The sequence below is a fragment of the Bidens hawaiensis genome, unplaced genomic scaffold (assembly GCF_021521415.1).
Source record: "Bidens hawaiensis isolate Kalapana, Puna unplaced genomic scaffold, B.hawaiensis_p1.1 tig00419396_1, whole genome shotgun sequence".
In the NCBI taxonomy this organism is placed as follows: domain Eukaryota; kingdom Viridiplantae; phylum Streptophyta; class Magnoliopsida; order Asterales; family Asteraceae; genus Bidens; species Bidens hawaiensis.
The window spans coordinates 736,795-764,664 of NW_027504847.1; the positions used below are offsets into that span (position 1 = coordinate 736,795).

General features: G+C 39.7%; 1 protein-coding gene across 1 annotated transcript; it reads right to left on the reverse strand.

Moving 5' to 3' along the window:
• Nucleotides 1–15,847: 15,847 nt before the first annotated feature.
• LOC143608666 (respiratory burst oxidase homolog protein C-like) lies at nucleotides 15,848–21,395 on the reverse strand. Its single transcript, XM_077083642.1, has 12 exons — nucleotides 20,643–21,395; nucleotides 20,386–20,548; nucleotides 20,252–20,300; nucleotides 19,892–20,005; nucleotides 19,349–19,771; nucleotides 18,403–18,786; nucleotides 18,227–18,322; nucleotides 18,013–18,128; nucleotides 17,831–17,933; nucleotides 17,243–17,310; nucleotides 16,621–17,156; nucleotides 15,848–16,017 (listed from the first exon to the last, which is right to left on the reverse strand). The coding sequence occupies exons 1-12, from the start codon at nucleotides 21,229–21,231 to the stop codon at nucleotides 15,908–15,910; spliced, it is 2,751 nt and encodes a 916-aa protein (XP_076939757.1). The 5' UTR covers nucleotides 21,232–21,395; the 3' UTR covers nucleotides 15,848–15,907.
• Between the last annotated feature and the right edge of the window lie 6,475 nt (nucleotides 21,396–27,870).

Sequence of the window (27,870 nt, forward strand, 5' to 3'; positions counted from 1 at the left end):
AAGTATAAATAAATATTAAATCACAAAAGAAAGAGATCAGATAAGGGAAACGGGTACCTGGGTCGGGTCGGATCGGGGCAGATGTCACAGTCTCCCCTACTTTAAGAAATTTCGTCCCGAAATTTATCTCGAAGTAGGTTGCGCAGAGAACAGTTGCGGGTACTTGATCTTCATTTGATCTTCCCTTTCCCATGTAAACTCGGCTCCGCGCTTGGACTCCCAGCGAACTTTAACAATAGGGATACGACTGCGCTTGGTTTGCTTTACCTCGCGATCCATAATCTCAACAGGCTTCTCCACGAAATGCATAGTTTCATCAACTTGAACTTCATCAAGTGGAATGTGAAGGTTCTCGTCAGCTAAACACTTCTTGAGATTGGATACATGGAACGTTGGATGCACATTACTGAGTGCGGGCGGCAGGTCAAGTCTGTAGGCAACTTTTCCCACACGCGCGAGAATCTTAAATGGTCCAACATATCGAGGAGCAAGCTTACCTTTCTTCCCAAAGCGGACAACACCTTTCCAAGGCGACACTTTGAGGAGAACAAGATCATCAACTTGAAATTCGAGAGGCTTTCGCCTGCGATCTGCGTAACTCTTCTGTCGGCTTCTAGCAGTCAGCAGATGATCACGGATCTTGGCGATTTTATCGGTTGTCTCTTGAACAAGTTCGGGTCCTGTGATTTGAGTTTCACCCACTTCGCTCCAACAAATCGGGGAGCGGCACTTACGACCGTAAAGTGCTTCAAATGGGGCCATACCGATACTGGAATGATAGCTGTTATTATAAGAGAACTCGATCAAAGGCAGGTGTGAATCCCAATTACCTCCAAAATCAAGAACACAAGATCGGAGCATATCCTCAAGAGTTTGAATAGTTCGCTCAGACTGACCGTCAGTCTGGGGATGATATGCCGTACTCATGTCCAAGCGAGTTCCTAGCGCAGATTGGAGAGATTTCCAAAAGCGAGATATAAAACGGCCATCGCGATCGGATATGATGCTCAAAGGAGTACCATGGCGGCAGACAATTTCTTTGACATAAAGCTGCGCGAGTTGCTCAACACGGTAGTTTTCACGAATGGGCAGAAAGTGAGCAGACTTAGTCAAACGATCCACTATTACCCAAATGCTATCATGTTTGCTTGCTGTCAAAGGTAACTTGGTAATAAAGTCCATCGCTACACATTCCCATTTCCACGTAGGAATTTCTGGTTGTTCGAGCAAACCAGATGGGCGTTGGTGTTCAGCTTTCACTTTAGAACAAGTCAGACATTTAGCTACGAACACAGCAATATCCTTTTTCATACCGGGAAACCAATAAGTAATGCGCAAATCCTTGTACATCTTATCAGCGCCAGGATGAATAGAATACCGAGATTTGTGCGCTTCACTCAGGATATCAGCGCGAAGATTCTCATCAAAGGGAATCCAGATGCGATTAAGATAGCAGAGAATTCCACTCAGATTAGGGACAAAATGCGCTTCCGCGCCACACGCTAACTCGGCGCGAAGGTTACCATTACTGATAGATGCGCGCTGCGCGTCACGAATACGCGATTCAAGGTTGCTTTGGATCGGCGCAAAGTGAAGATGCGTGCGCGGCAAGATACAGTTAAGCTGGCAGGGTTTTCGGCTGAGCGCATCGGCTACCACATTAGCCTTACCAGGATGATACCGGATCTCACAATCGTAATCGCTGATGAGTTCGTTCCATCGGCGTTGCCTCATGTTGAGTTCCTTTTGATCAAAGATATGCTGAAGGCTTTTATGGTCAGTGTAGAGGATGCACTTAGTACCATAAAGGTAGTGTCTCCAGATCTTCAAGGCAAAAACAACTGCACCAAGTTCGAGATCGTGAGTCGTATAATTCTTTTCGTGAATCTTGAGTTGCCTTGATGCGTAAGCGATAACCTTGCCTCGTTGCATAAGAACACAACCGAGACCTTGGTTGGAGGCATCGCAGTATACGACAAAATCATCATTACCCTCAGGTAGCGCAAGAACAGGAGCTTCACACAACAAACGCTTGAGCGTCAGAAAGGCTTCTTCTTGCTTCGAGCCCCAAATATACGGTTTACCTTTGTGCGTTAGAGCTGTTAAAGGCAAAGAGATCTTTGAGAAGTTCGAAATGAAACGCCGGTAATAACCAGCTAAGCCCAGAAAGGAACGGATCTCAGAAGGAGAGGATGGCGTAATCCAGTTCTTGATTGCTTCAATCTTGGATGGGTCGACATGAATACCCATCTTGTTTACAACATGACCAAGAAACTGTACTTCATCAGACCAGAATTCACACTTGGAAAGCTTAGCATAGAGCTGCTCGGTTCGAAGCTTTTGCAACACCAACCGAAGATGTTGCTCATGCTCGGCCTTGGTCTTAGAATACACCAGAACATCATCGATAAACACAATCACGAATTTATCCAAGAAAGGCCTACACACCCGATTCATTAGATCCATGAAAACGGCGGGTGCGTTGGTTAAACCGAAGGACATGACCAAGAATTCAAAATGGCCATAATGAGTTCGAAAAGCAGTCTTCGGAACATCTTCATCGCGGATGCGCAACTGGTGATAGCCAGAGCGGAGATCAATCTTCGAGAAACAAGAGGCACCTTGGAGTTGATCAAAGAGGTCGTCAATACGCGGTAAGGGATACCGGTTTTTAATGGTGAGTTTGTTCAACTCGCGGTAATCAATACACATGCGAAACGATCCATCTTTCTTTTTAACGAACAACACCGGAGCACCCCAGGGCGAAGAGCTAGGGCGAATGAATCCTTTAGCAGTCAACTCTTGAAGTTGGCTTGCCAATTCTTGCATCTCAGCGGGCGCAAGACGGTAAGGAGATTTAGCTACGGGGGAAGCACCAGGGACAAGATCAATACGGAACTCGACTTCACGAGCGGGAGGGATACCAGGAAGATCATCAGGAAAAACTTCAGGGAAATCACGCACAACAGGGATATCGCGAAGCTTCTTTTCTTCAGCAGGTTTAACCACATGGGCTAAGAATGCAATACACCTTTTCCGCATGAGCCTTTGGGCTTCGGCGCAAGACATAAGCTTAAGACCGCGGGAGGGTTTCTCGCCGTAGATATGAAGATCACCATCTTCTCGAGGAATGCGAATCAACTTCTTGGCGCAAATAACTTCGGCGCGATTCTTCGAGAGCCAGTCCATACCAATAATAACATCGAAACTTCCAAGAGGCATGGGGATGAGGTTGATCAGAAAATCGTTTTCGTTAAGGTTAAGCATGCAATCTTTAATCACCTAGTTAATTAAAACAGTTTCGCCGTTAGCCAATTCAACTGAAAAATTTTCTTTTAAATCGCTGCGCGGTAGCGCAAGCTTCTGCTCGAAGGCGCGAGAGATAAAACTTCGATCGGCGCCAGTATCAAAAAGTACAGAAGCATAAAATCCGTTGAGCAAAAATGTACCATTAACTACGTCATTATTCGCTTGCGCTTGGTGCGCGGTTATATTAAAAGCTCGTCCACGCGTCACTTGGTTTGAAATCTGGTTCACCGGATTCGCCTGTGTGATTTGCACTTGTAGTCTCGGGCACGCGTTCCGGAAATGACTGGGATCACCGCAGTTAAAGCACGATCTGGGTCGTGGGTTTTGGTAGGTTGGTTGTGGGTTCTGCGGGTAGACTGGTGGTGTTGGCGCAATTGGGTTGGCGAGAGGGACTCTACAGTTTTCTGCAAGGTGACCAGCGCGGCCACATCGGGTACAAAGTCGACATGGGACTTGAGGTGGGTGGTGGAGTCTACAGGTTGGGCAAAAGGGGTGGTTTCCTGTGTAAGGTTTCTTAGTTGGCGGGGCAGGGAGTGCTGGATTGGTTAAGGCATAGTTGTGGACTACAGGAGGTGTTGGGTAGGCTGTCAGTGGGTTAGGCGCGTAAACTGGGGGTTGGTAAGTGGGTTGCTGGACGATGGGCGGGTTGGTAAGCGCATAGGCCTTGCGCCTGCGCTTGAGGTTGTTACGGTTTGAGGGTTCTGGTTTGGTTTCTGTTGGTTCAGGAACAGTCTTGGTGGGTTTGGTCTTTTCTGTTCCCCGCAGGAACAGGGTTCCTGCTCTGACATGGTTGTCGCTGAGCACAGCGGCCAACTCGATGGCGTCAGAGAGGGTAACTGGGTTTCTGGCCCATACAGAATCTTGAATTTCCATGGGGAGGCCCCCAAGGAATTTCTCTATGGCTCGGCGGGAAGGGGTAACAAGGTGAGGGACAAGCAGGCTTAGTTCATGGAAGCGCGTCGCGTACTCGCGCGCTTCACCACTGTACTGCTTAAGATTCCAAAATTCCTCCTCCAGGCGCTTAACTTCGTTGGGAGGGCAGAATTCTCGCGTAAGAATTTCCTTGAATTCCTCCCATGTCATGCTAGAAGCAGCCTCTGCGCCACGCGCATGAGCTACTCCATTCCACCATGTAAGCGCTCTGGATTCCAGGACACTGGAAGCATATAGGGTTCGTCTGTCTGAGGGGCATTGGGTGTGGAGGAAAGTGTTTTCTATTTTCTCAAGCCACTGGAGCATCACGGTGGCTCCTTCAAGGCCTGTGAACTTTGGAGGGTTACCCGCGTTAAAGGACTTAATGTTGTAACCAGAGGTGTTGGTATTGTTTTGGCTCAAAGCTTGGGCTATTGCGGCGGCCATTTCCTGGGAACGTTGCTGCGAACGTCTGCGCGCGGCTTCTTTCTTCTTGAGATGGCGACGAGATAGCGGAGGCATTCTATAAAAGTTTTAATTTTAGTTAATATCTTGGTTTTATCGCAAAGTATAACTTTATAAAGCTTGGTTTCGCAGGGTTAGATACTATCAAAAGTTAAAGTAAAATAAATGACCCTAAATGCAGACTTAATAAAGGTAACAAATTCGAATCAAGAACCGACAATTCATGTATCACCATGACTTTCCGAATTCCCAATTTAAAATATACGAGCAAACGAGTATTGGAGATTGACGATTCATGTATCACCATGACTTTTCAATCTTCAATATAAAATATACAAGAAAATGAGTATTGGAGGTTGACAATTCATGTATCACCATGACTTTTCAAGTCTCCAACCTCAGAACATAATCGTAAATGGAAATTGAAAATCAACTATTCATGTATCACCATGACTTTTCGGATTTCCAAATCCAACAAACGAATATGTAAGTAAAATCAATAAAAATCGAAATCCAACAAAAATCGAAATATCGCGAAATAAAACATAAAATCATACACTGCGCAAGCGCGAGCATATTCATAAATAACGAGTAATTAACAATAAGCGTGCAAACATGAGATTTCTCTCATGCGCGAGAAGGGACTCTTAGGTATTCTAGGCCGTTACGTCTAACCACCTATCCTAAAGTCAACGAGCTCTGATACCAATCTGTAACACCCCGACCAAAGGCGGATTATACATCGGGGCGCCACATATTGTTTCATTACTCGTGACACTATTGGGTGTCAATATTTAATAAATACATTCATTCGCGCACGCGCAAGGTAAACAAGATAACATAAAACATCATAAATCAATATATTATAAATCATAATATTCGAACAGCAAAAACTTGTCTTGATACATTTTAATCTAGGTCCAAAATAAAGAAACTTCCTATGTGTCCACAAGCTCCAAAACAGCTACTGCAAACCTGAACATGTGTTAAAATAAACGTCAAACACTTGCGTGTTGGTGAGAAATCAAGTTTAATACAATACATAGATAACAATAAATCTGCGCGCAACATGTGTATGTCTGGTTTTCAACAAGGGTGTAATCTGATCGGGATCAACTCTAAGATTCATAGACTGCCAGTGCTCACAATTGAGCTCACAAACAAGACAAACTGTGCATGTGCAAACAAAAGAGAAAATCATAAACGATAGTTCTCCCGTGTTCATCTAATGGTACCATGAGAACTGCGGAATAGACCGACAAGACGGTTAATGATCCACACATACAAATAAACAGCCAAGTCTACGTCCTCAACACATGGGATACTGCGCGACTAAAGTTCATAAACAAGTTTAAGACTCTAAGTTTGTATGAACACATGAACATCCCAAAACATTAAAAGCAAAAAGGGATTAGGTACGAGATTACTCACTTGATAAACGATGCGGTGTAAGATAAAGCAAGAACCAACTTTAAACAAGCACAAGTTAACCTATAAATAAGATTATTGTTTTAATGATTGGTTTTAAGTCTTGATTATAAGTTAGCATAATTAATAAGTAAATTATTATATATAATATATATATTACCGAAAATCAGGGCAGAGGAGAGGAGAAAACGGAGGCAAGAGAGGAGGCGGCAGGAGGACAATCGGCAGAGAGCAAAGGAAGAGAGATAATAAGTGTTTGTGTGTGTAGTGTTAAGAAAAATAAGATTATTATTTATAGGGAAACCCTAGGGAACACAATCCCTAGAAAAGGGGAAAAGATCTCAAAAAGCAAAAGATTCCAAAAGCAAAAGATATGGAAAGATATGGCAGCTGCAGGGGGCAAGATAAAGCTGTCAGGGAACAGTAAAAAGGCATGGGCAGTTCAGAAAAAGGTACTGGTCAAGCATGGAAAAAGCAGATCTCAAAAGATAATGTCAGTCACTTTTTCTGCCAACCAATGGGGTTGGTGCGCATGCTGCGCCGAAAGTAACTTTTCAGACATAAAGCAGATTAGGTCAACAGCTCAAAAGATAAGACAACACAAAAGCAAACGGCTAGATTCAACAGAAGAAAACTCAAAGGGTTTAGCACGAGAAGGCTGACACAGAAGGTCAAGAGAGCGCGAGCGCGAAGGCAGACAGAACTAACCTTAACGCGTCGCGGAAAGAACTACATTTCTAAGCGCGCCGCGGGAAGAATCACATTTCTTAGCGCGCCGCGGGAGGAACTAAAATTCCTAGCGCGCCGCGGGAAGAACTATAATTCTTCGCGCGTCGAGGGATGAACTACGATTCTTAGCGCGCTGCGAGAAGAACTACAAATCCTTAGCGCGTCGCGGGAAGAACTACCGTTCTTAGCGCGCTGCGAGAAGAATTACAATTCTTAGCGCGCTGCGAGAAGAGTTCGTCTCGCGTATCGCTGAAACAGGTGGTCTTCACGCAGGCTTCCTTGTAAGGAGCCTGGCGTGTGGAGCTGCGCAGACAACCTTAGGCGGGAAGGAACAAAGGACAAGCAAAGAGTTAGAAGAAAAAGAGGGAAACAAGGCTTAAGGGCGGGACGACGACAAGAGGGAAAAGAGGGCGGAAAGAGAGGAGGGACGGGACGGCGGAAAGAAAGAGAGAGAAAGAGGCGGGAAGGAAAATATATATTATTATTAAAAGTAAAATATAAGTATAAATAAATATTAAATCACAAAAGAAAGAGATCAGATAAGGGAAACGGGTACCTGGGTCGGGTCGGATCGGGGCAGATGTCACAGAACCCCAGTTGGGGAAAACACGAATAAAATTGCAGCTTCAATGTTGGAGACTACATACTGCGTAAACAACGAGATCCCGAACCAGGTGCATATCGGCTCGATGGCACTTCCATCCCAACAACATGGAAGGGAGCTCAATTACACAGTTTGCATGTAGATCAATTCCAAACTTGTAAAGAAAAGGCCCAGAGCCACTTCTAATGGAAATGATTCTCCTTAGAACATTGATGCTGATGATCTTACATTTATACTTATGAACTTTCCACACTGATATGCCGGTCTTCACCGCATAAATAAGTGTAAAGAAGTCGTTGCTTGTGGAAGGCGGCAAAACCCGCATAAACACAAAAAACGGCAAACCTTCACGAAGGTCAGTCATAGGTAAAGTTTGGTGATCCCACTAAATGAAAGTGCCGGTCCTAACCGCACAAATCATGATAGAAGAAACCGAACTAACCTATTGACAACCACGCGTCGAACGGTTAACCTATTCAAAATACTTAGAAAATTTCTAACGGAAGGATGAGGAAAACCTCCACGCAGGTCAGATATAGGTGAAGTTTAGCCATCCTACCAAGTGCAAGTGACGGTTTTACCCGCACAATCACGAAGGAGGAAGCAAAACTTCAACCTATTATCTACCACGTTCAAAGGTTAACTTATTCTAAACACTTAGAAAATTTCTAACGAAAAGATGAGGAAAACCTCCACGCAGGTCAGATATAGGTAAAGTTTAGCCATCTTACTAAGTGCAAGTGACGGTCTTACCCGCACAATCACGAAGGAGGAAGTAAAACTTCAACCCATTATCTACCACGTTCAAAGGTTAACTTATTCTAAACACTTGGAAAGTTGCTAATTTAAACTAAAGTATGCATGAGCAAGTCATATAACGTTTATAAAGCAAGTCATCCAGTGAAAGTAGCGGTCTTACCCGCATAAAGATTTATATTTCATAATAATTCATTACAAGAATGGCCAGGTAACTACCCGCCTACAAGAATATAAATCTATACAATGTAAACCTATCCTAACAGTGGGAAGGGATCTTAAGGTTCAAGCTTCAGGACCACTCCCTCCAAACCCACTTGTACCCACACCATCAGTTGGCTGTGGCGGTTCAAGGAAGGTCTTTAGAATGGCTAGCCCATCATCAGCAGCAGCAACTTCGTTCACCTTCTCCACCACCGGATGCGGGAAGACGGCATACTGATTCACTGCTTGGTCATATACAGCTTCAGTATCAACATCATATAAAGGGAAGTTGGAAGGCGGGATGCCTTTCTCAACGAACCCTAGACCAAGCAGGAAGCTGGCCTTTTCCCCATCCTCATGAGAAGCGTTGAGGGCTGCGCTCATGGCATCGTCGTATGATGTGTCCGTGAAGACTCGATGCACAACCTACAAGAAAAAATACAAGTATCAAAACCTTTTCTATTTACAAAGAAAAGCGTAAAGATATTATCAAATTACGCATACCTGAGACAACGCTTTTTGAAAAAGCCATTCCTTGGCAACCAGAGCCTCCTGGATGGCGGCTTGAGCTTGATTACGGGCGCGTTCGGCTTCACTTTTGTTAAGGTTGGCGAGCAACACTTCCTTAGCAGCAGCCTCTTCAACGCCCTTTAGCTTCCGCTCAGTGTGGTCAAGCACGCCCCTCTGGTCCAAGATCTCTTGGAGCTTCTTGGCGTCTTCCATAGCCAAGGCATCATGAGCCTGCTGGAGCCTCTCAAGCTTGGCTTTAAGCTCCTCGTTCTCAATGCGTAGAGGCTCAGCAACAGCTTCAGCCTTGGTGGCCCTCTCAGTTGCGTTTCGTGCAGTTTCCTTAGCCAGCCGAAGCTGTTCGTTAACAGCTTGGGCAGCCTTGGAACGGGCCTCGAGACGGGCCTGAACTTCAACTTCAAGGGCCTGGAAGGCCTTCTCCTTTTCCGTAGCCACTGCGGCAAGCCTCTTGTTCTCCTCCCGGATGGCCCGCGCCTGAGCCACTTCCAGGCTACGCGCCGTCTTTAACTTGTCGTGAAAACGACAAAGTAACTCGACGCGCGGCTGCATCCGGGCAAGGAGAATTCGCAACTCATTCGACAGCCTACCCTCCTGGTAGCTGGACATGGCTTCCCCCAGCGCACCGGCGGGGGCGGCGTGGCGCGCCCATTCGACGCATTCTACAGGCGTCCGAAGGGTTGTTCCTCGGCGGATGTTCCATCGTGGAACATACACTTCATTGGAATCCGACACTGCAAAAGCAAAAAGCAGTTAGGAAAAGATTATAAATATATATATATATATATATATATATATATAATAAAGGCCAAAATAACCCTACGCACCTGTAGGGTCGACGACAGGCCTGTAGCCGCCAAACCCATCACCCGAACCTAACGGATATCCATCCAAGAGGTCAGGCAGATGGGAAGGAGGCAGAGATTGGCTTGACGCCCCAACCCCGGACATACCTGAAGGACCGGCCGTAGTCGCCGGCGCCGGAGGAGGCATAGCGGAGGCCGCCACGGTAGAAACCAGCGGAGGTGAACTCACCAGAGGTGAACTCACAACCGCGGCCGTGGCTGCGGAAGAATCCACAGAAACATTCACCGCCGGCTCAGTGAAAGAATCAGTGAATATGGCACTGACAGCCGGCGGAGATGTCGTCACAGTTGGAACAGTTGGCTCAACTGGGCGAGCAACTGAACCAACTGAAGCAGGCGCAGCCGCCTGGGTCATCGCCTCAGGTAGGTTGACCAAGCCTACCGTCATGGATCCGGAGGTGCTCCTCCCCGCTCCACCCTGGAATGCGGTAGCATCCACGCCTGTACAAAGAAGATATAAGTATAATGGCGGAAAGATATGAAGTTAAAAGTAAAGGAAGTTTGTACTTACGGGTTTTCTTGAGCCTAAAGGTGCGAACAGGCGGGGACGAACCCGATGAAGCCGGCCTCTTCACGCCGCTCACCGTCGTCGTCCTAGGCTGCTCGGAGGTGACAGTCGTCTCAGCCTCCGGAGCAGTGGTCTTATCACCACCTGGGTTCCCCGCCGCCTCCTCGCTCTCGGTCTCCGAATTTGACCGGTTCCCCGGATCGGCAGTGGAGGCAACCTTCGCATTCCCCTTCCCACCGGCAGCCTTCTTTTTCCGCACCAACGGAGGACCATCTGCGGATTCCTCATCAGAAGATGACAAGATTAGAGGAATTCCAGCAGAGGTTTCAGCATTGAGAGGTCGAGGGTTGAATAACTCCTTACCTGGCCGCGTGGCGCTCAGAATGGGGTGGCCTGGCGGGTAGACCTCCACAAACCGATCCCTCGTTTGCTCCAAGATGGGCAACTCGTTCTCATCGAGAGCACGAGTACCCATCCGAGCGGGACCATCAGCCTCCCGCGGCTGCAGGAGCGACTGCAAGTCATTCCCCTCTGAAATAAAAAAAGAAACAGTCAGAAGAAAAACCTATATCAACAAAGAAGACAGAGCATACCGTAAGGGACAGAGTTCAAACCGTATTCGAGGACGATGGGAATCTGGGACGCCTCCTTCCACACCCGGCTCATCCCAAGCATCACCATCCCAGACTCCGCAAAGCGGTACACCGGAGTCTGGATCCGGGAGATCTTGGCGAACCACTCCGCCTCCTGGTGGTTGAGGACGTGAAGGGCGGGGAGTGCTCTCCCATTCTTAAACGTCATCGCAAGGGGGACGACGCGAGCGGAGATATAAAAAAACTACCGCTTCCACGACCGAAGACTGCGCTCGGTAGCGCAGATCTTCAACCCCTTGATCCGATTGACCAAGGTGTACCACCCCTGGATGCACCTCCAGGAGTAGAAGGTCATCAACCGATCTACGTGGGGCTCCACGCCCAGAATGAGGCACACCCACTCAAAGTGGCGGATCTTGGCGATCGCCATCGAGTGTACCTCCGTCAGATGCACACCGTGCCTCTCCAAGACACGGTATACAAACTTCGTCAATGGGAACCTGAGATTCCCATAAACGAAGAATGCAGCGTACACCCCTATCTTGCCCTTGAGGGCATCGTACACCGTCTGGTGTGGCTCCGGAAACTCAGGCTCGAACGGCTCGAGCATGAACTTCCGGACGACGTACTGATAGAGGTCGGCCGGAAGAGCACACTGGCACTCGCCAGCAGTGCTCTTGTCGTCCTTTTCGGACGTCGACGCCGGGTTCTCAACGAACAACTCAGACTCCTCGGCAGTGGCCTCAAAATCACGGGTAGAAGACATGTTTCAGATGTACAGAAACGATTTCAGAAGAATGCTCGACGGAATAGTGAGTATTCGCCGGAAATCGTTTAGAAGATGAAGAGAGAAGTGAAAGTGTGGACTAAGGTGCACCCTCTCGCCCTTTATATACTCATCGCAATTAATGCGATGAATTTAATGCGGAAGAGAGAGAAATCGCTGGTGCAATGAAACTATGACACGTGGCAAAGAGCAAGCTGGCAACAGCTTTTGAAAGGACGCGTGCCATTAATTTCGCGGCCACGCGCCCGAAAAATCGCGCCCACGCGCCTGAAAAAGCGCCTGGAATGACCATATACTGTCACGTCGCCATAACTTCCTGCACGTCCTGACACTGTCAGAAGAAACCGTCGGACGACGTTTCAACAGTTTGGACTGTTCTTATCCTTTCACCAACTCTTCGAATTTCAAAAAGATTCAAAAGTAAGCGGGAAAATACCCCTTACCTTGGCAACCAAGAAACTATAAGACAGGTGCGAGTACAGTGTTAAGGCAAAACCCTTCACATACTTAGCACATGCAGGGAATTGAAGCCAAGAATACCTCGGCAACCAAGTAACCATAAGACGGGTGCGAGTACAGTGTCAAGGCAAAACCCTTCACATACTTAGCACCCGCAGGGAATTGAAGCCAGGAATACCTTGGAAGTAAAGTAACTATAAGACGAGTGCGGATACAGTGTCAAGGCGAAACCCTTCACATACCTAGCACTCCGCAGGGAATTGAAACCAAGAAGGATCTTCTGGGCAGTGCTTGCGGAAACGGGAATAACATCCCCGCATAGCGGGAACGTCGAGAACTAGATTGTTTGAACCTCCAAGATGGAATTGGTTGTTTAAACATAATTGATCACTATGTTCAAAACTACCAAAACCTCATGGAGAATCTACACAAGTGGAACTCAACGCTCCTGACTTGCGAGGAGGTTACAGACCTACCCGCATCACACCCAAAGACCAAGCAGAAAAGTCGGGAATTTCTGCACGTGACATTAGGACTTCCGCGGGAAGAATCCCCATGGAAAACCTTAAAACTAAAACCTTTTCAAAACCCCTTGTTTAATTCCAAAAGTTCACCTCACTTATTAACAATTCATGAGAAGAACATTGGACTGGGGGGACTTGAAGAGGTAGGTCCCAGCAGAGCCCAGTTGGACCCGCAAGACTCACCTTGAAAAGGGACGTCTGCGCAGTTGAACCCGCAAGACTCCTTAACGGACGTCTGCGCGGTTGAACCCGCAAGACTTAACTTAAATGGACGTCTGCGCCGAGACTAACTGGATCCGCAGGACCCACCAGGCTCAGAGACGTGACGTCCTTACGCGCAGTACGCAAGCTGTTCCCGCAGGAAAAGCCTCCCAATGGTGAAGTACTCTGCCTGTTCCCGCAGCTGCGGATACAAGCCATCAGGGAAGGCTACCTGCGCAGCAAAGCTACACGCACAAGGCACTTAGCTCTCATAATAATTCAGTAATGTCACCTGAAGAAGGAATGAGCAAAGCCGGGAATACTCCCGCCCAAATGAGCCAGTCCGTACGATACAGGAGGATCTTTTGTACTGTACCTGACGAGGTATGGACAAAAGATCTGACCAAAGATACGACAGCTCACTGACAACAGTATGACGAGCAGCACGCTCTTGTACTGTATGTCACTATTAGCCGCTGCCTACTCACCAACCTGTCGGAGGACGTGCATAGCCTGCAGTTGGTGGAACAGGAATAGTACACAGCCGGACTGGTCACTATCAGCCGCTGCCTACCCACCAACTACCAGCATGGCATGTGCGTAGCCCACAGTTGGCAGAACAGGAACACTATTCAGCCGGCTGTACCTTCTTGGAAACCTACCTTCGGCTATAAATACTCCAACACCTTGGAATGGTATTATCTCATCTTATATCTTATATCATATCTCATATCTTGATATATTACCTGATATCTGCTCTAGTCATTCTCTTAATATACACTTATATTCAAGAGCAATCTAGTCTGATTCTCACGCCGGAGGGTGGTCACAAGGAGGTACCCCCCCTTCTCAGTGACGAGCTCACGGTGTCTGTTTTGCAGGTTATCAGAAGAACCATCTTTGCCGGATCTAACCCCTCGTGGGAAACATCTATTTAACCCCCAGATTATCCGTAATCTGCCCGGGGTAGATTAGTGTTTCTTCAAGTATCAAAACAAATAAGTGAATAACCATATGATCACATTTGAAACTAACCATTCAATCGTATGTTTCAGCAGAACAAACACAATTATAAAAAAATATGAAGAATCACTAATTTTGTAATCCGATCCGCATGAGAGCAATGTAAGCAACAACCCGATAAAATACGAGCATTACAAGCAAAGCAACAATTGAAGTCACTTGCCCATTGAGTCCAATACTCTTGATATCTGGAAAATCAGCAGCCAAACAAGTTTGATCACCGCATCGATTAGTCTGGTCATGCTCATACTGCGATCCTAACAAGAGTTTGTAAGTATATAAACTGATCGATACACATTTGATCCAAGATATTAAAACTGGAATATGTTGAACATAATATCCACCAGCCAATGTGAATGCTAGCATGATCACTGACCCTAAAATGGCTGCTGATTTAAGGTCCATAACGAGTGCACCGAGTGCTAGTCCTAGTCCTTGTGCAGCCAACACACTTAATAGCAACACGATCAATGCGTATAGGAAACTACACACATTGAACAAAAGTACTAGTCCTTGTCCTAGTACTTTTTGACCCAATGAGTTTTATAAAAACTCTGTAATAAAAGCTAGACTTTTTTAACCATTAAAATTTTGTTTCAATCTAAAGAATACATATCTTTAAGTGATTATATTTCAACCAAGTTACATAATTTGATTTTAAATTTGAACTTTGAACAATCATCCAAAAGGGGTACGGTGGATCCATTGTCTAATCGTACCATCAACCGTGGGCTTATCTAGGCTTGATCAACATTTGGTCAATTCTGGACAAAACATTGGTGGACGATGATGAACCTTACTTATTCTAGTCCACGGTCCGCCCGTGCACCATCATAAGGTTGTTAATGTCTTAATTGTATCATGGCTTTATCTAAGCAAACTTGACTTATTTTATAAACTTATAAATTTCTTAAAATTATCTTTTAACCTACACGTTTAGTTTTTAACATCATCAAAATAAATACTGTATAATGATATAATATACATACAGTAGAAACTCTATAAAACAATACACTTGGGACCACCAAAATTTATTAATTAAAGAGTTATTAATTAATCGATAAATTAATAATTATTAATTTATATATTAATTAATATTTTATTAATTTATAGTAGAATACTTAGTTTACAAACACTTTTCAAACTTCCACTTAATTATTATATACAATGCATGTATATCAAATGAACGGCACAATTTGAAAGAAACCTTCAATCTCCCACCTTATTATGCTTCTTGTGTTCAATATATCACTTTATGGACATTAAAAACATTTTCTATATAAATACAAGATCAAAATAGGTTAACACAAACAAATCATACACACAACATGACTTCCCATCTTAAAGGTGTGAAAAAACAACAATGACAGACGAAATTCAAAGAGCATTATGAGAGACGAGATTCAAGGGGAAATTGATTTCAACAAAAAAACAAAAGACAATTGAGTCATTTTTCAAAAAACCTTCATAAATCATTCATGTAATATGCTATATATAAGGAATTATTAATTTATATTTTATATGGGTTCTAAAGAAATTATCAAAAATGTATTATCTTATAATTTTAGCGAATTATTAATTTAGCAACCTATCCCCGAGTCGGGACCGACAAAAAATATTATCTTAGAAAATTTATTAAATAATCTAATACTTATCGAGTTTCTATTGTATACCCATCAACACATTTTACACCTTTATAAAACATTTGTGACTTTGTCACTTCCTTTAACTAATGGCAAGTTTCATTACAAAAACCATATCCATTTAACATAAACAATGTGTTATTCATGTATGCATTACACAGATTCATAATTTTCTAAGAATCTTTTATCTAGTAAAAAAAATATAACAAAATGAAATAATAATTTAAATACACTTAATCAATGTAACTCTTATTGGTCAATATATATATATACCCATAATGGTCACAAGATACTGGGTCTAACTAGATAAGAATTCATACATACAATTTTCAACAATTAAAATAATTTTATTTTAGTTTTTTCTTTTAAAGTTAGAAATTTTCCTTGTGAAAGTCAAATTTAGTGCTGGTCTTGTGTGAAAAGTCTGAAGCAAGTTGTTTCAACTCTTTGACTGGTGCTGGTGCTCCACAATAAAATACTCCTGTAATTTATAAAACATTAGTGTTTAGAAAAATGTAACAATTTAAATCAATAGATATCTTTATTACTTGGTGTCTACATCCATAATAATAATAATAATAATAATAATAATAATAATAATAATAATAATCTAGTTTCTTTGATTAGCTCAAAATCATTATTGTAGTTATTTGATAAAAATAAACCAAGATGTATCATAACCATATTAATTGATTACGGCAATTTCAGGTTGATCGGTTTTAAACAGGTTGATCGGTTTTAAAGGTTATAACATATCAATTATGGGTTGATTAACCATGAACTTGGACGTAGCTAAAAATAGCTCAAAATAATATAAATTATGCATTATTTGAAACTAAAAGTTTGGATTTAAATATTTTTAAAATGTTGCCTACCATTAAAAATACATATAATCTATATTAAATAAATATTAAAATATATTGATTCGGTTTGGTTTAGCCAGATATGGAAACCTTGTTTACCAAAACCAACTCACTATTATTGGTTTTCAAAAAATAATTAAACCGACCCACCAGTTTTTGATACGAATTAGTTATATCGGTTCGATTTTCATAAAAAAAGGAATAATATTAAGAAAACTCACCTATCCGTTGACCGCTATGACTAAGTGCAATCCTCTTATAAACACTTCTCCAATTAGGTTTCGCAAAGTGAGACTTGACCCGAGTACCTGAAACCACATCAACGCCGTTTTTGGCATGATTTAGCGACTGAAGCATCGTAATCAAAGCCGATCTAGCATCCCCCTCTTCGTAAACACTCGTACAATAATTATGCATCTCGATCACACCATCGTGGTCCGTTTCCGCCACCTCATTCATCACCCCTTTAAACCAATCGAACGAGCCTTGTTCTCGCGTTACCCAATAGAAGTAAGCCCGAGTCGTCTTAAAGTTATTCGACACGTTCTTTTTCGCTTGTGGTGACAATGCGGGTTGGTTACCGCTCTCCAAAGCCTCGTCTTCCTCTTGTTTCGCTTTCATATTGTTTACGATGTCTTTAACGATGCTGATCATCGGGGTTGCACCGATGCCTAACCCGACTAGTAACACGACGTCATATTTCTTGTAGTCTTGTGCGGGGGCACCATACGGCCCGTCTATTAAAACTTTTGGGAAACTGTTGTTTGGTCAAATGAGTTAGCCATCAGGTCGGGTTTTTTTATAAACGAATTAAAAAGTTGTGATTGTAGCGGTGACACTTACTTCGGGTTTTCGCCTTGGTAATCGGCTCTTAGGAGTCCGCTTTTGCCATTAGCCGGTGGTTGACATACCTACACATGACCAAAGTCATGTTAGTCATAAAATAAATGGGTCAAATGGGTTGTGTTTTATAACGAATGGGCCAAATAGTATATTAGTACTACAAAACGACGACCATTTGAGACTGTCGAAAACAGTCGCAAATGCCATTTTGCATCTGGTGGCAAATAATTATTGCCACCAGTTTTAGGCCCGGCCCGCGTTTGAACGGGCCAGCCTAGATGAATTTTAATGCATAGAACTTAAATAACTTTAGTCATAAAAATTAAATTCTTATTAATTTTTTATAAATTTATAATAATATGTGACAACTGACATGACAATTTTTTATAAGCAAGTTAAAATTTTTAGACAAATGCGTTTCGGGCCAACCGGGCCGGTTTATTTGTATGAAATTAATAAGTTTTATCCATTACTCGACCGGTCCATTTTTGCATCTTAAAGCCCATTAAGATGCACTGGAGTACTAAGTGGATCAGTCTTGGTTTATTATGGGCCTGGTCTTATGCTAATTTTGGGTCGAAAACATACCCGAGAGAAAACGGTCTTTAGTTGTCGGGTCCAGTCACCGAGGGTTCGAATATGCACACTTAAGTAGTCATCTCCGGGTGCAGAAGTTATCGAAAACGGGTGCCTACACAATGGTTAAGTTAATTAGTTTATAATCCATTTTTTATTTGCAAGTAAGCGCTTTTAACCATTTTTACACTCACCATTCGAATGGAGAAACCGCCTTGCAGTTAACGAACATGCACTGCCCGCTTTTGTATTTGAATCCGTGAGGCTTCGACATTTGGAGTGCCAACACGTTTCCAGGGTAAACCGCCACCTAGAAAAAATAAAATTATGTCAGTAAAGTGTTTTGGGTCCATCAACCTGACCATGTGACAACGTGACATGACCATTTTGTATTTTTGTTAACATTACCTTTAATATCTTGACAGGCTTGACACTAGACCTTAAGGCCCGGGTCAATCTCTCACCCGCGTAAAGTAATATTGGAACCGCCAAGTACATCCAAGTCTATCGTTAAAAAAAAAGGTTAGCCATCACGAAAAATGTTCATACGACCGATCTTATAACGTTTGTAGTTTTGTACTCACCGTCTTTTTGTACCATTCTTTCGTGAGGTAAAGTTTGATACCGTGAACTATGAGAAGAGTATAAACGATAATGAACAAGTGATGCGAGTACCAAAAGGCGTTAAACCCCGTTAGTTTCTTTAGAGGCTTCGGTAGGTTGAGTCTACCACGCCTTAGCCACGGGGTGGCTAAAGTAAAGGCTATGGCCATTAGAACCACCATTATTATCCCGGTGTACCCTTCGGCTTCTTTCACAAAATGCCAATAGCTATCGGGTTGGTCCCCGAAATATTGAACCATTGGTTCGTACTCCTCTTCGGTTGCGGAAAGAAGTCGAGGGAAATCACACGTTAAATGTGAAATCGCGTGGAGCCCGACTCCAATAGTGATCCCAACCGCAATCACCTAGTAAACGAGTAAAAGTTACGTGTGAGATGTCCGGAAGTTGATGAAATACAAAGAACATTAAATCTAATACACTACTAGAAAACTGACTTTCAGCGACAAAAAGAATACATAGAACAAAATAAAATATTTATTTTTTAATCTTAAAATTTTTTTATAATATTAAAAGATGGTTGAAAATTGAAATGAAATGCTTATTCTTCTTTTATAATATTCTAAAAAATGATATGAAAAAATTCCGTTTATATATAGAAACGACACATGTGTAACTCACTTGTAATGTATATTGCTTATATAACCTACACATGTGTAGGAAATCATTAAAGCTATAAAAACATATGGACGAATTCATTTAATGCGTTTTCAAGTATATAACATATATCTTTGTATTTAAAATTAAAAAATGTTTTAAAAATATAAACCAATAATAAAATTTCAAACATTTTAGGTTAGTTCTTTTTGTTCTCGCGTAAATCTGTATTTTGTAACAAGCTTCACCCTTTATCGGGATCGTCGCTGAAAACCCTTATAGTGATATGAAAAACGTTCACTATATACTCACCTTGTGAAAGTTGAGATTATCATCATACGGAACCACAACACCGAGTTTCGTCTTATTCCTAAGCCACGTGATGGTGTTCCGACACACGGGCAACAAAATAAGAGCCATGTTCAACTTAAGCGTCTCAGCCGCGCCTTTAGCAACACAAACACAATGTCCCATCACATCAAACGCGGCGCGATTCTTGTACTGAATATATTTCCAAGTAAACAAACCCGCCATCACTCCAATCCAAAGCGCGATCACCCAAACTCTCTGCCAGTTATCTTGTAAAAAGTACTTAAATCCATCGTACCCTCGTTGTATTATATTCCTATCGTTAGCGTTTCTAAGCTTTTGACTCAACATCACGCTTAAGTTTTTGCTTTCGCCTCGCACTGTTTGTGTCGGGGCTTGTAGTAAAAGGGTCTCCAAGCTCTCAATCTAGTTTTTAACACACAAATATGTCACGTTAATCGATTTTGTTAATATGTTTTAAGGCATTGTATAACATATTAACATGTTTTTAATGTTGTTGAACTAACATAATTTAAGAATGTGTACCATGATGTAACCTAGGTTGTCTGGATCCAATTCTTCCATGATCAATGCTGCATATTCATCTGCTTGTTTTTGTATGTTTGATAACTTGTTAGCTGAAGCACTCAAGCTTATAATCTGTATCATATAAATATAACTATTAAAGAATAAAATATAACAAATATTCCAATATCATAATTAAGGTAGTGAAAAAAAAACACTATTATTTAACCTTTTTGACTCGTTTAGATAAATTGGTTATAACTTAATTATGAAATATTTCGGTTTAAGGTTTATATCTTTTTCACGAATAAATAAACGGGTTGAGTTAATAATTCAGCATGTCAACCTGACACGATCCAACCCTGATAAATAATTTCATACCTCTCGAACTTCTTCTTCGCTTATCCGCCCATCGGCATCTTTATCAACCCTAAATTTATGTCAAGAATTAAAACCAAAATTAATTTTACTTAACTTATGAATAAATATTATTATTATTATTATTAAACTCTTACATGTCAAAGAAAGTTTGAAGCCTTGAATCAAAACTTTGATCAGCAATTTGGTCCCAAAACTCCTTCAACTGAGCTTTGTTAATCGCACCGCCGGAGATGTTTCGTCTACGGCTAAGCGCATCGAAGAGTTCCACGGCAAATTCTTTCGAATCCTTGTTCATCCCTACCAGAAGTTTTTTTTAAAATATGAAAAAATACATTCAAAAAATGTAAAAAAAATTTTAAAAAAATAAAAAAAAAATGAATTATGGATTTACCTATGCATTCTCCGAAAAGCGCCCGGGGAAGCAACCCGGTGGTGCCGGCGGTGAGATCATCAAACCGTTTCTCCAAGGCGGCCCACGCAGCTGCTCCATCAGCTTTACTAATAAACTTAAGCCCAATAAGAGCATGAGTTGCGGCAGACTTAGACCGGTCATAACGACCGGCTGGGACCCGTCGTGAGAATGACGTCAGCTTTTTCAACTCCTCCGACACCTGTCGGATCCTGGACGACGCATTTCTCACGACGGCCGCCCCAATAGATGTTGTCCTCTTTTCCAACCCTTTAGCCAACAAAGTCAGCTCCGGGTCCTCCACGTCAGCACCGCCAGCTGTCTTCACACTATGAACCGCCACCGAATCGCCACCAACGTCTAACGTGATCTCCACGTACTCATCCTCGTTATTTTTCAACCTCATACTCCCACCAGCACTACTACTACTATTACTACCATCGTCCGGGATATTAAACCGCGCGCTTTTACGAGTGCCTCGCTTATTCAACGGACCGCTGTACACCTCTGGATCGGACCGACGACTCGTACTCTCCGGTAACACGTTATCAATGTTACCCATTTGTTGCATTTGATTAAAAACCAAAGGTAACGTTTTTTTATTGTGACAAGTTTAATGAATAAACAGATTTTGAAGAAGTAATAATATGAATTAAATTTGGGGTTTGAAGTATGAATAAATAGAAATGATTAATGGTTAGTGGGTTAAAGAGTTGGTAAGAATATAGTGAGAAAGAGACTGAGTCATATGTGGGTTTAATTATGTCAAATATGTATTTATTGATCATGCATAACGGTTATTCAAAATGTTAGTTATTATTTGTATTTTCTTTTAAAGAGACATAGTAATACTTTTATTATTATTATTATTATTATTATTATTATTATTATTATTATTATTATTATTTTTAAACGGAAAGCAAGTTTTATAACAACGAAGGAACCACCGGCCAGAAGCTAGAAGGGACCAACAACAACAAAACAGAAAAGCAACCACCCGAAAGTATCAACATGTTACAACGGATAAAGGAGATTTAATTCAATCTAACTAAGCAATCTCCTTATTAGAAGACGTAGACTTAATCCAACCTAAAAAGTTAGCATAATCTGTTGTCACTACATATTTTAACAATTTTAATTTTATGCATAACACTTGTACATTATAATATTTATTTAATTAAAAAAATAGTATTAAGCAGTATTAGTCATGCCATTAAAGATTCTTAAAAGTTCATATTTGTTCGTTTTTTAGATAAAGAATATAATATACGATTATATTTTTATGTGTCTCTATACACTTTAAACTCTTGTATCATAATGTAAGTTTAAGGGAATGGTAGAAATGTCATATATTTGAAAATGGGTGTATAATGTATATGACTTTATACTTTTAGGTTAATTTGTTGGAGATCATGTTATATGTGAAATTATCTTAGTAAATAACAGGATGTAAAAGTTATAGATTAAGAAAAGAAAACCCGTCAAGACGCAAAACCACTAAACAAAGAAAAATTCATTTGATCAGCGGTTACACTTACACAAGAACGGACTCTCTAGGTTTATTATCAAGTTCATCGATGTAAAGACCAAATATCAAGAAAGAACGTACAACCACACGAGTGACACAATTACTTACATGACAGAAACCCACACTGCGAAGTTTACATGACCCAGGGCAAAAGGGAGTTCAAAACCGCGTTGTCACCGTTAATTAATGCAATATACGTCTTTTGTTGTATCGGTTTATATTAATCATAAGTCTTTATAACGAGTTGTCGTTGTCTTAATGTCACTACAATAAATACTCGTATCTGAACTCATTTGAAAGGAGGGTTGTCTATATCGTATTAAATTTCATGTTAGAGTTTGTTTACAAAATTTAAAGTAATTTTTTTATTTTTACTTTTGGATACTTTGATACGTAAAAGAATGATATATATGTTGATTTATTCATTATTTTAATTTTAGCCTATTAAAATCGTTTACCTGTATTTATTTATTATAAGAATCTAAGCATCTGTCTCAATTATTATTAGATCATTATCATGGTCAAATAATTTTCGTTACTATAGTATTTTAATCATTAATAATTTGCCTAATTGCCTACGTCCAACCTAACACTCTCAAGTATTGGGCGACCACTCTTTCTTAGGGCCGATAATTTGGATTTAGGTACATGTTTAAGAAACGATAAAACATGTTAATAAAAAAATAAGGTATGTTATTTTTTTATTTACTTAAATAACTGAAATTAGTAAGTTAAACTCTATTATTTTTCCGTATTTGTACATGAAACTTAAAATTGGCTGATAGTCATGACATATAAAGCAATTAAATGAGTTGTATTCATGTTTGATACTTGTATTTGTTTCAAACCTATTAAGACGCAAACGGTCAGACCTACTTTTTCTAAGAATACCAAGGGCACAATCATACAACCTAAAGAAACCAAAATTATCTAAATCTTTCAACCAATAACATGAATCACCAAGTGATCAAACAATCTAAATAAACTCAAACTGATATAGGTGGTGTTTCATCTATTTTCAAACTAGCTATCCAAATATGATTCAACCAATCACATGATATTCCATTAAACACACAATTATTCATCTAATATTTAAAATAAAAGAACAAGAATAAAAAGTAAATAAATATGTAAGTGAGTGCATATTATTGGTGAGTTGGAACTAGATCCCACCTACCAAGAGGGATAGCACCGCCATGGAAATGGCGACGAAGGGTATAAAATGGATGGCGACTACATTGTTGTTAATGATGTTGTGGATTGACGTTTATTTTGCGGGATGACATGATACATGGCGCCTCGTTTGACATCTACAATGGATAGCTTTAGAGATAAAAGCCGACCTAATAATGTAAAAATTTATGTACCTAATTAATCTTATAAAATAAATACCGTACAGATAGTTTAATAAAATAGATAAGCATGACACAAAAGTCTTTGTTATATTTATTAATTAGTGTAATTCTAGTAGACGTTTTTATCATTATAATTATCAAAGCTTAATTCTATATCATTTATCAGAAACATCTTTTAGAGAAAATAATATAAAAACTATATAGCAAAAAAATTATTTTTACTTATATGAAGTGTCTTGCCTGTTTTTTTTCTTGATCAAATTTACCCTATCAACCATTTACACGTGTTTTATATTTCAAAATATTTATTATGCTACGTGCAAATTATCAAATAGATATAAAATTTATTGGCCTATTTGAGGACTATATATTGGAAATGCGTAGTGAATGATTTTCGACCAGTCATTTTAAGGTCTTCTTTTATTTGTTGCAAATGCATAATTTGAGCAAATGGTATAAGAAACTGATATCGAAACAAACATTTTGGTACCGATACCAAGATTTTAAGAAAATCAAGATCAGAAAATTTTGGATCGTTATTAAGATCAGTACTTACCAAATAATGCCTGCTTGAATGTTAAAGACCAGTAATTTACCAACTATTCTCGGTACCGGTACGATATTTTATAAAATTCAGAATCAAAATATTTGGGATCAGTATCGTTCTACCGACCCATCCTTACATTGATATATGAAGACTTATTCTCTCTACGTTTAATTACACTTAAAACATTTTATTAATGAGTCTTATTATTAAAATCAGATAACATAAATCAATATTAAACTTGAAATTAAAAAAATATATATAAACTTTTGCATGACTTAATCATCTTTGCCATTATTTTCAACAGATCTATTGCAATTTGCTGACTATGTTGATGTCAACTTTGCCAAATCCATATACTTCACCTACTTGATCCTGAACGTACAAGTCTCCAAGCTTATCGTACAACCATCTGCAGTCAATTCAATGTTTTGGGTTTTGTCTTAATTTCCTGGAAACACACAGTTTTTCAACGTGGGACAACATTGTTTTGGATTCTCAGACGCCGTTGAAACGCTAATGTTTTGGTAAATAAATAACGTACATCACGCGTTTTATGTAGTAATAATGGTATTGACTTTAGTTTTTTATTCACGTTTTATAAAAGTTTTTAACCACGTAATTAATAAGATGTTCTAGAAAAAAAATAATAATAAATCCTTACATAAAATATTTATTATCTATTATTTAGTATTGGTCTTCTTTACACGTGCTTTGTAGCGTGTCTCAGGTGTTGCCATGTTTCGTAATCTTTGATCGCTCACTCTCTGCTTTCGATCAGCTCGTAGTTCTTTTACTCAACTGTGGTTGTTTGTTTCCAAATTTAATAGTATTTGATTAATACTTAAAAATTCCTTCTAAGTTATGATTCGTTAACATGAGTATTTAAGAACAGGAATAAATTTAGCGTATTGTATGTCAATATGATATTGTTAACGATTGAAAATGAAGATAATTTTCCAAACCTTGAATATATCCAATTATATAGGCATTGACTCTCTTCGCTCAAAGATAGATCATTATAACTACGAGAACAGAAGGAATATTTATGAATCATTAAATTTTTTATAATATTGATCATGTTTTGGATAAATTATAATTCTTATAAACCTAAATCTATGTTATATACATAAAAAATAATTAAAAAAAAAACTTTAACCTAACTTGTTAATTTTTTCTATAAATGTTTACCTATACACTTGTAGAGTCGTAGTTAGTTATCTATAGGTTACATGTAGAAAATGCTTTGTATTTTTTTTCCGCGATATAAAATGAGATGGATAATATATACCTTCTAAACAGTTTCTTGTATTTTATTATTTTTAAAATTTAAAAAATTGGATTATTTGTTTTGTTATTTCTGTTCTCACAAAAAGTTCGCTCTCTCATATAACTCTTTTTTTGTAAACCGATATTTTCAATAACCAATATATAATTATTTTTGTATCAATATATCAAATGATCATTTTGATAATTGACTCAATAGTAAAGGCTTATGTCTTTTGATAAGAAGTCATATGTTAAATATTTGGGAATTGATTTAATATAGAAAAATACAACGCCGTACATGAATAATGTAATTTACCGTTTAAAAAACACAAAAATTAGTATGTCAAAGAGAAAAGTCGACCTAAACTAAAGCTTTCTTTGTTTTTGAATACGAGACCCAATATTAAAATTAAAAGCTAGTGGTCTTGCTTTAATTCGAACGTACAGTTGACATTTTAACGTTCAAAGTATAAACTACTTCAATTTTGACCGATCCACTATCTACAAATATCGCTAATAAGAAGTTGTGTAGTAATTACAAAATAAAAAAGCAGCAGCCACAAAAAGATTTAGGTGGTCGTGTGTGTAAACGAATTCCAGTCACATTCTTCTATTTTTCACATGTTTTATATATATATATCATAAGGTTAATTTCCAGAAATAATATGACGTATTATTATTTTATTTTTAGGTGTATTTTTTTTATTAATCATAGTTATTATTTTTTTTGTCACTTTCGGATTCAACTAACGAATTGACTAGTAACACTCCCACCATTTAACGTAGTTGTTTCCAACTGTCCGTGACTGACAGAGTCATAATGCCGTTACTTGCAGGTCGTCGAAAAAACGTTTTTGACAGGAAAACTAAAGTTTTTGCCGGAAAACTCAACATTTTCTTCCAAACATCTTTGTAACCTTCGATCAACATTTAAGAACATTTTTTCTAATAAAGCCCCAATTATCGAGGTCGCCGGAATCCTAAAACCACCGTCAATCAAAATCAGTTGGTGGGGTGGGTCAATTGGTGGTGGTGTTCAGGTTGAGTTTTTCGGGAACAAAATATTACTTTTTCGGCGACATGCAGGTAATTATGTTAGGATTTTGTTAGTCGCGAATCGTTATAAACAAATACGTTAAAAGATGAGACCGTTACCAACCAATACGTTAGTTGAGACCGACAATGATCAAAACGTAATAATTGATATTAATAAAAACAAACACATCTTATTTTTACTTAGTATCCTGCAATACATTTACACAGTGATTGGACAAAAATCTTTTAAAAAGTAAAAAAGCATAAATTTATAATCTAGAATATAAGATACATACACTATTTTAAGAGGATACAAAAAGTGAATGGTCACGATGAATTTAGGAGATGCGATGGAGTCACTTTCTTACCATTCACATCATGTATGTCTATCACATACGCGTATATAATACGACTTTGTATAAACTATAAAGCATAAAAGCGTAGAAAAGATGTAAAAGAAAGGAATAATTAGAAAACGAAATATGAAACTATATCACATACGTGTAAAATATAATCAAGAAATACACGATATAAAGCTATGAACGATATTCTATGAGGCTAGAAAATAAGACGGTGACGTGACGAAATAATATCTAAGACATACGTGCGCAAACAAATCAAATGATGTGTGAAACATAGAAAAGTTGCAAACAAAAGAATAACGAGAAAATGAAATGTGACCTTTAGACTTTATATTACATGCAACAAATTTTAATTAAATAGATATTTGGAATCTAAAAATACAAGATACAAAAAATATTTTAGGATGTTACAAAATGAAATACGAATTTATATTAGGGGTTAGGGGTGTGTATGGTGCGGTTCGGTGCGATTCTAGGCTAAAACTGTTTTGGACAAAAATCAGCTAAGGATCAAGTATCCAAATCTGTTATGTGAGGTAAGGTGCCATAATAACGAGTATATAAGCGTGATATTGATGAACACGATGATTTGATCACGAGGGAAAAAGTCCTTAACCAAGATAGTCTTACCTCGGTCAAAACTTATCAAGGTAATCGTTGGTAAAATAGCTCCGGTCAATGATTAATAATATAATCTTTGGTCGAAGTACTTTAGTCAATGATCAACAATGTAACCTTTGGTCGATGAGTATATGGTTATCTCGGTTTCCGGCACAAAAAACCCTCGGACTGTGAAAACTATCACCGTCGAGTTTATTAATGAATCAAAAGTGATTACAAGTGTTTGTGGAGTATATGATCGAGATTACAACGAAAGCTAGTGTCTAGAGAGAGTATTTGCTTCTGCTCTAGTGTGTGTGTGTAAGTACATGTGTTTATTCCTATCGATCATACTCAAATATATAAGGAAAAAGTAATTAACAAACTTAACAACTTCATCCTATGATTCAGCTAGTCTTCCATTCTTCACCAACGTGCTCTTTGACCACGTGCTGATAGTCACTCACTAGCGAATAAAGCGGTAGACCAGGTCTAGATACCGTTGTTGTTATTTAAA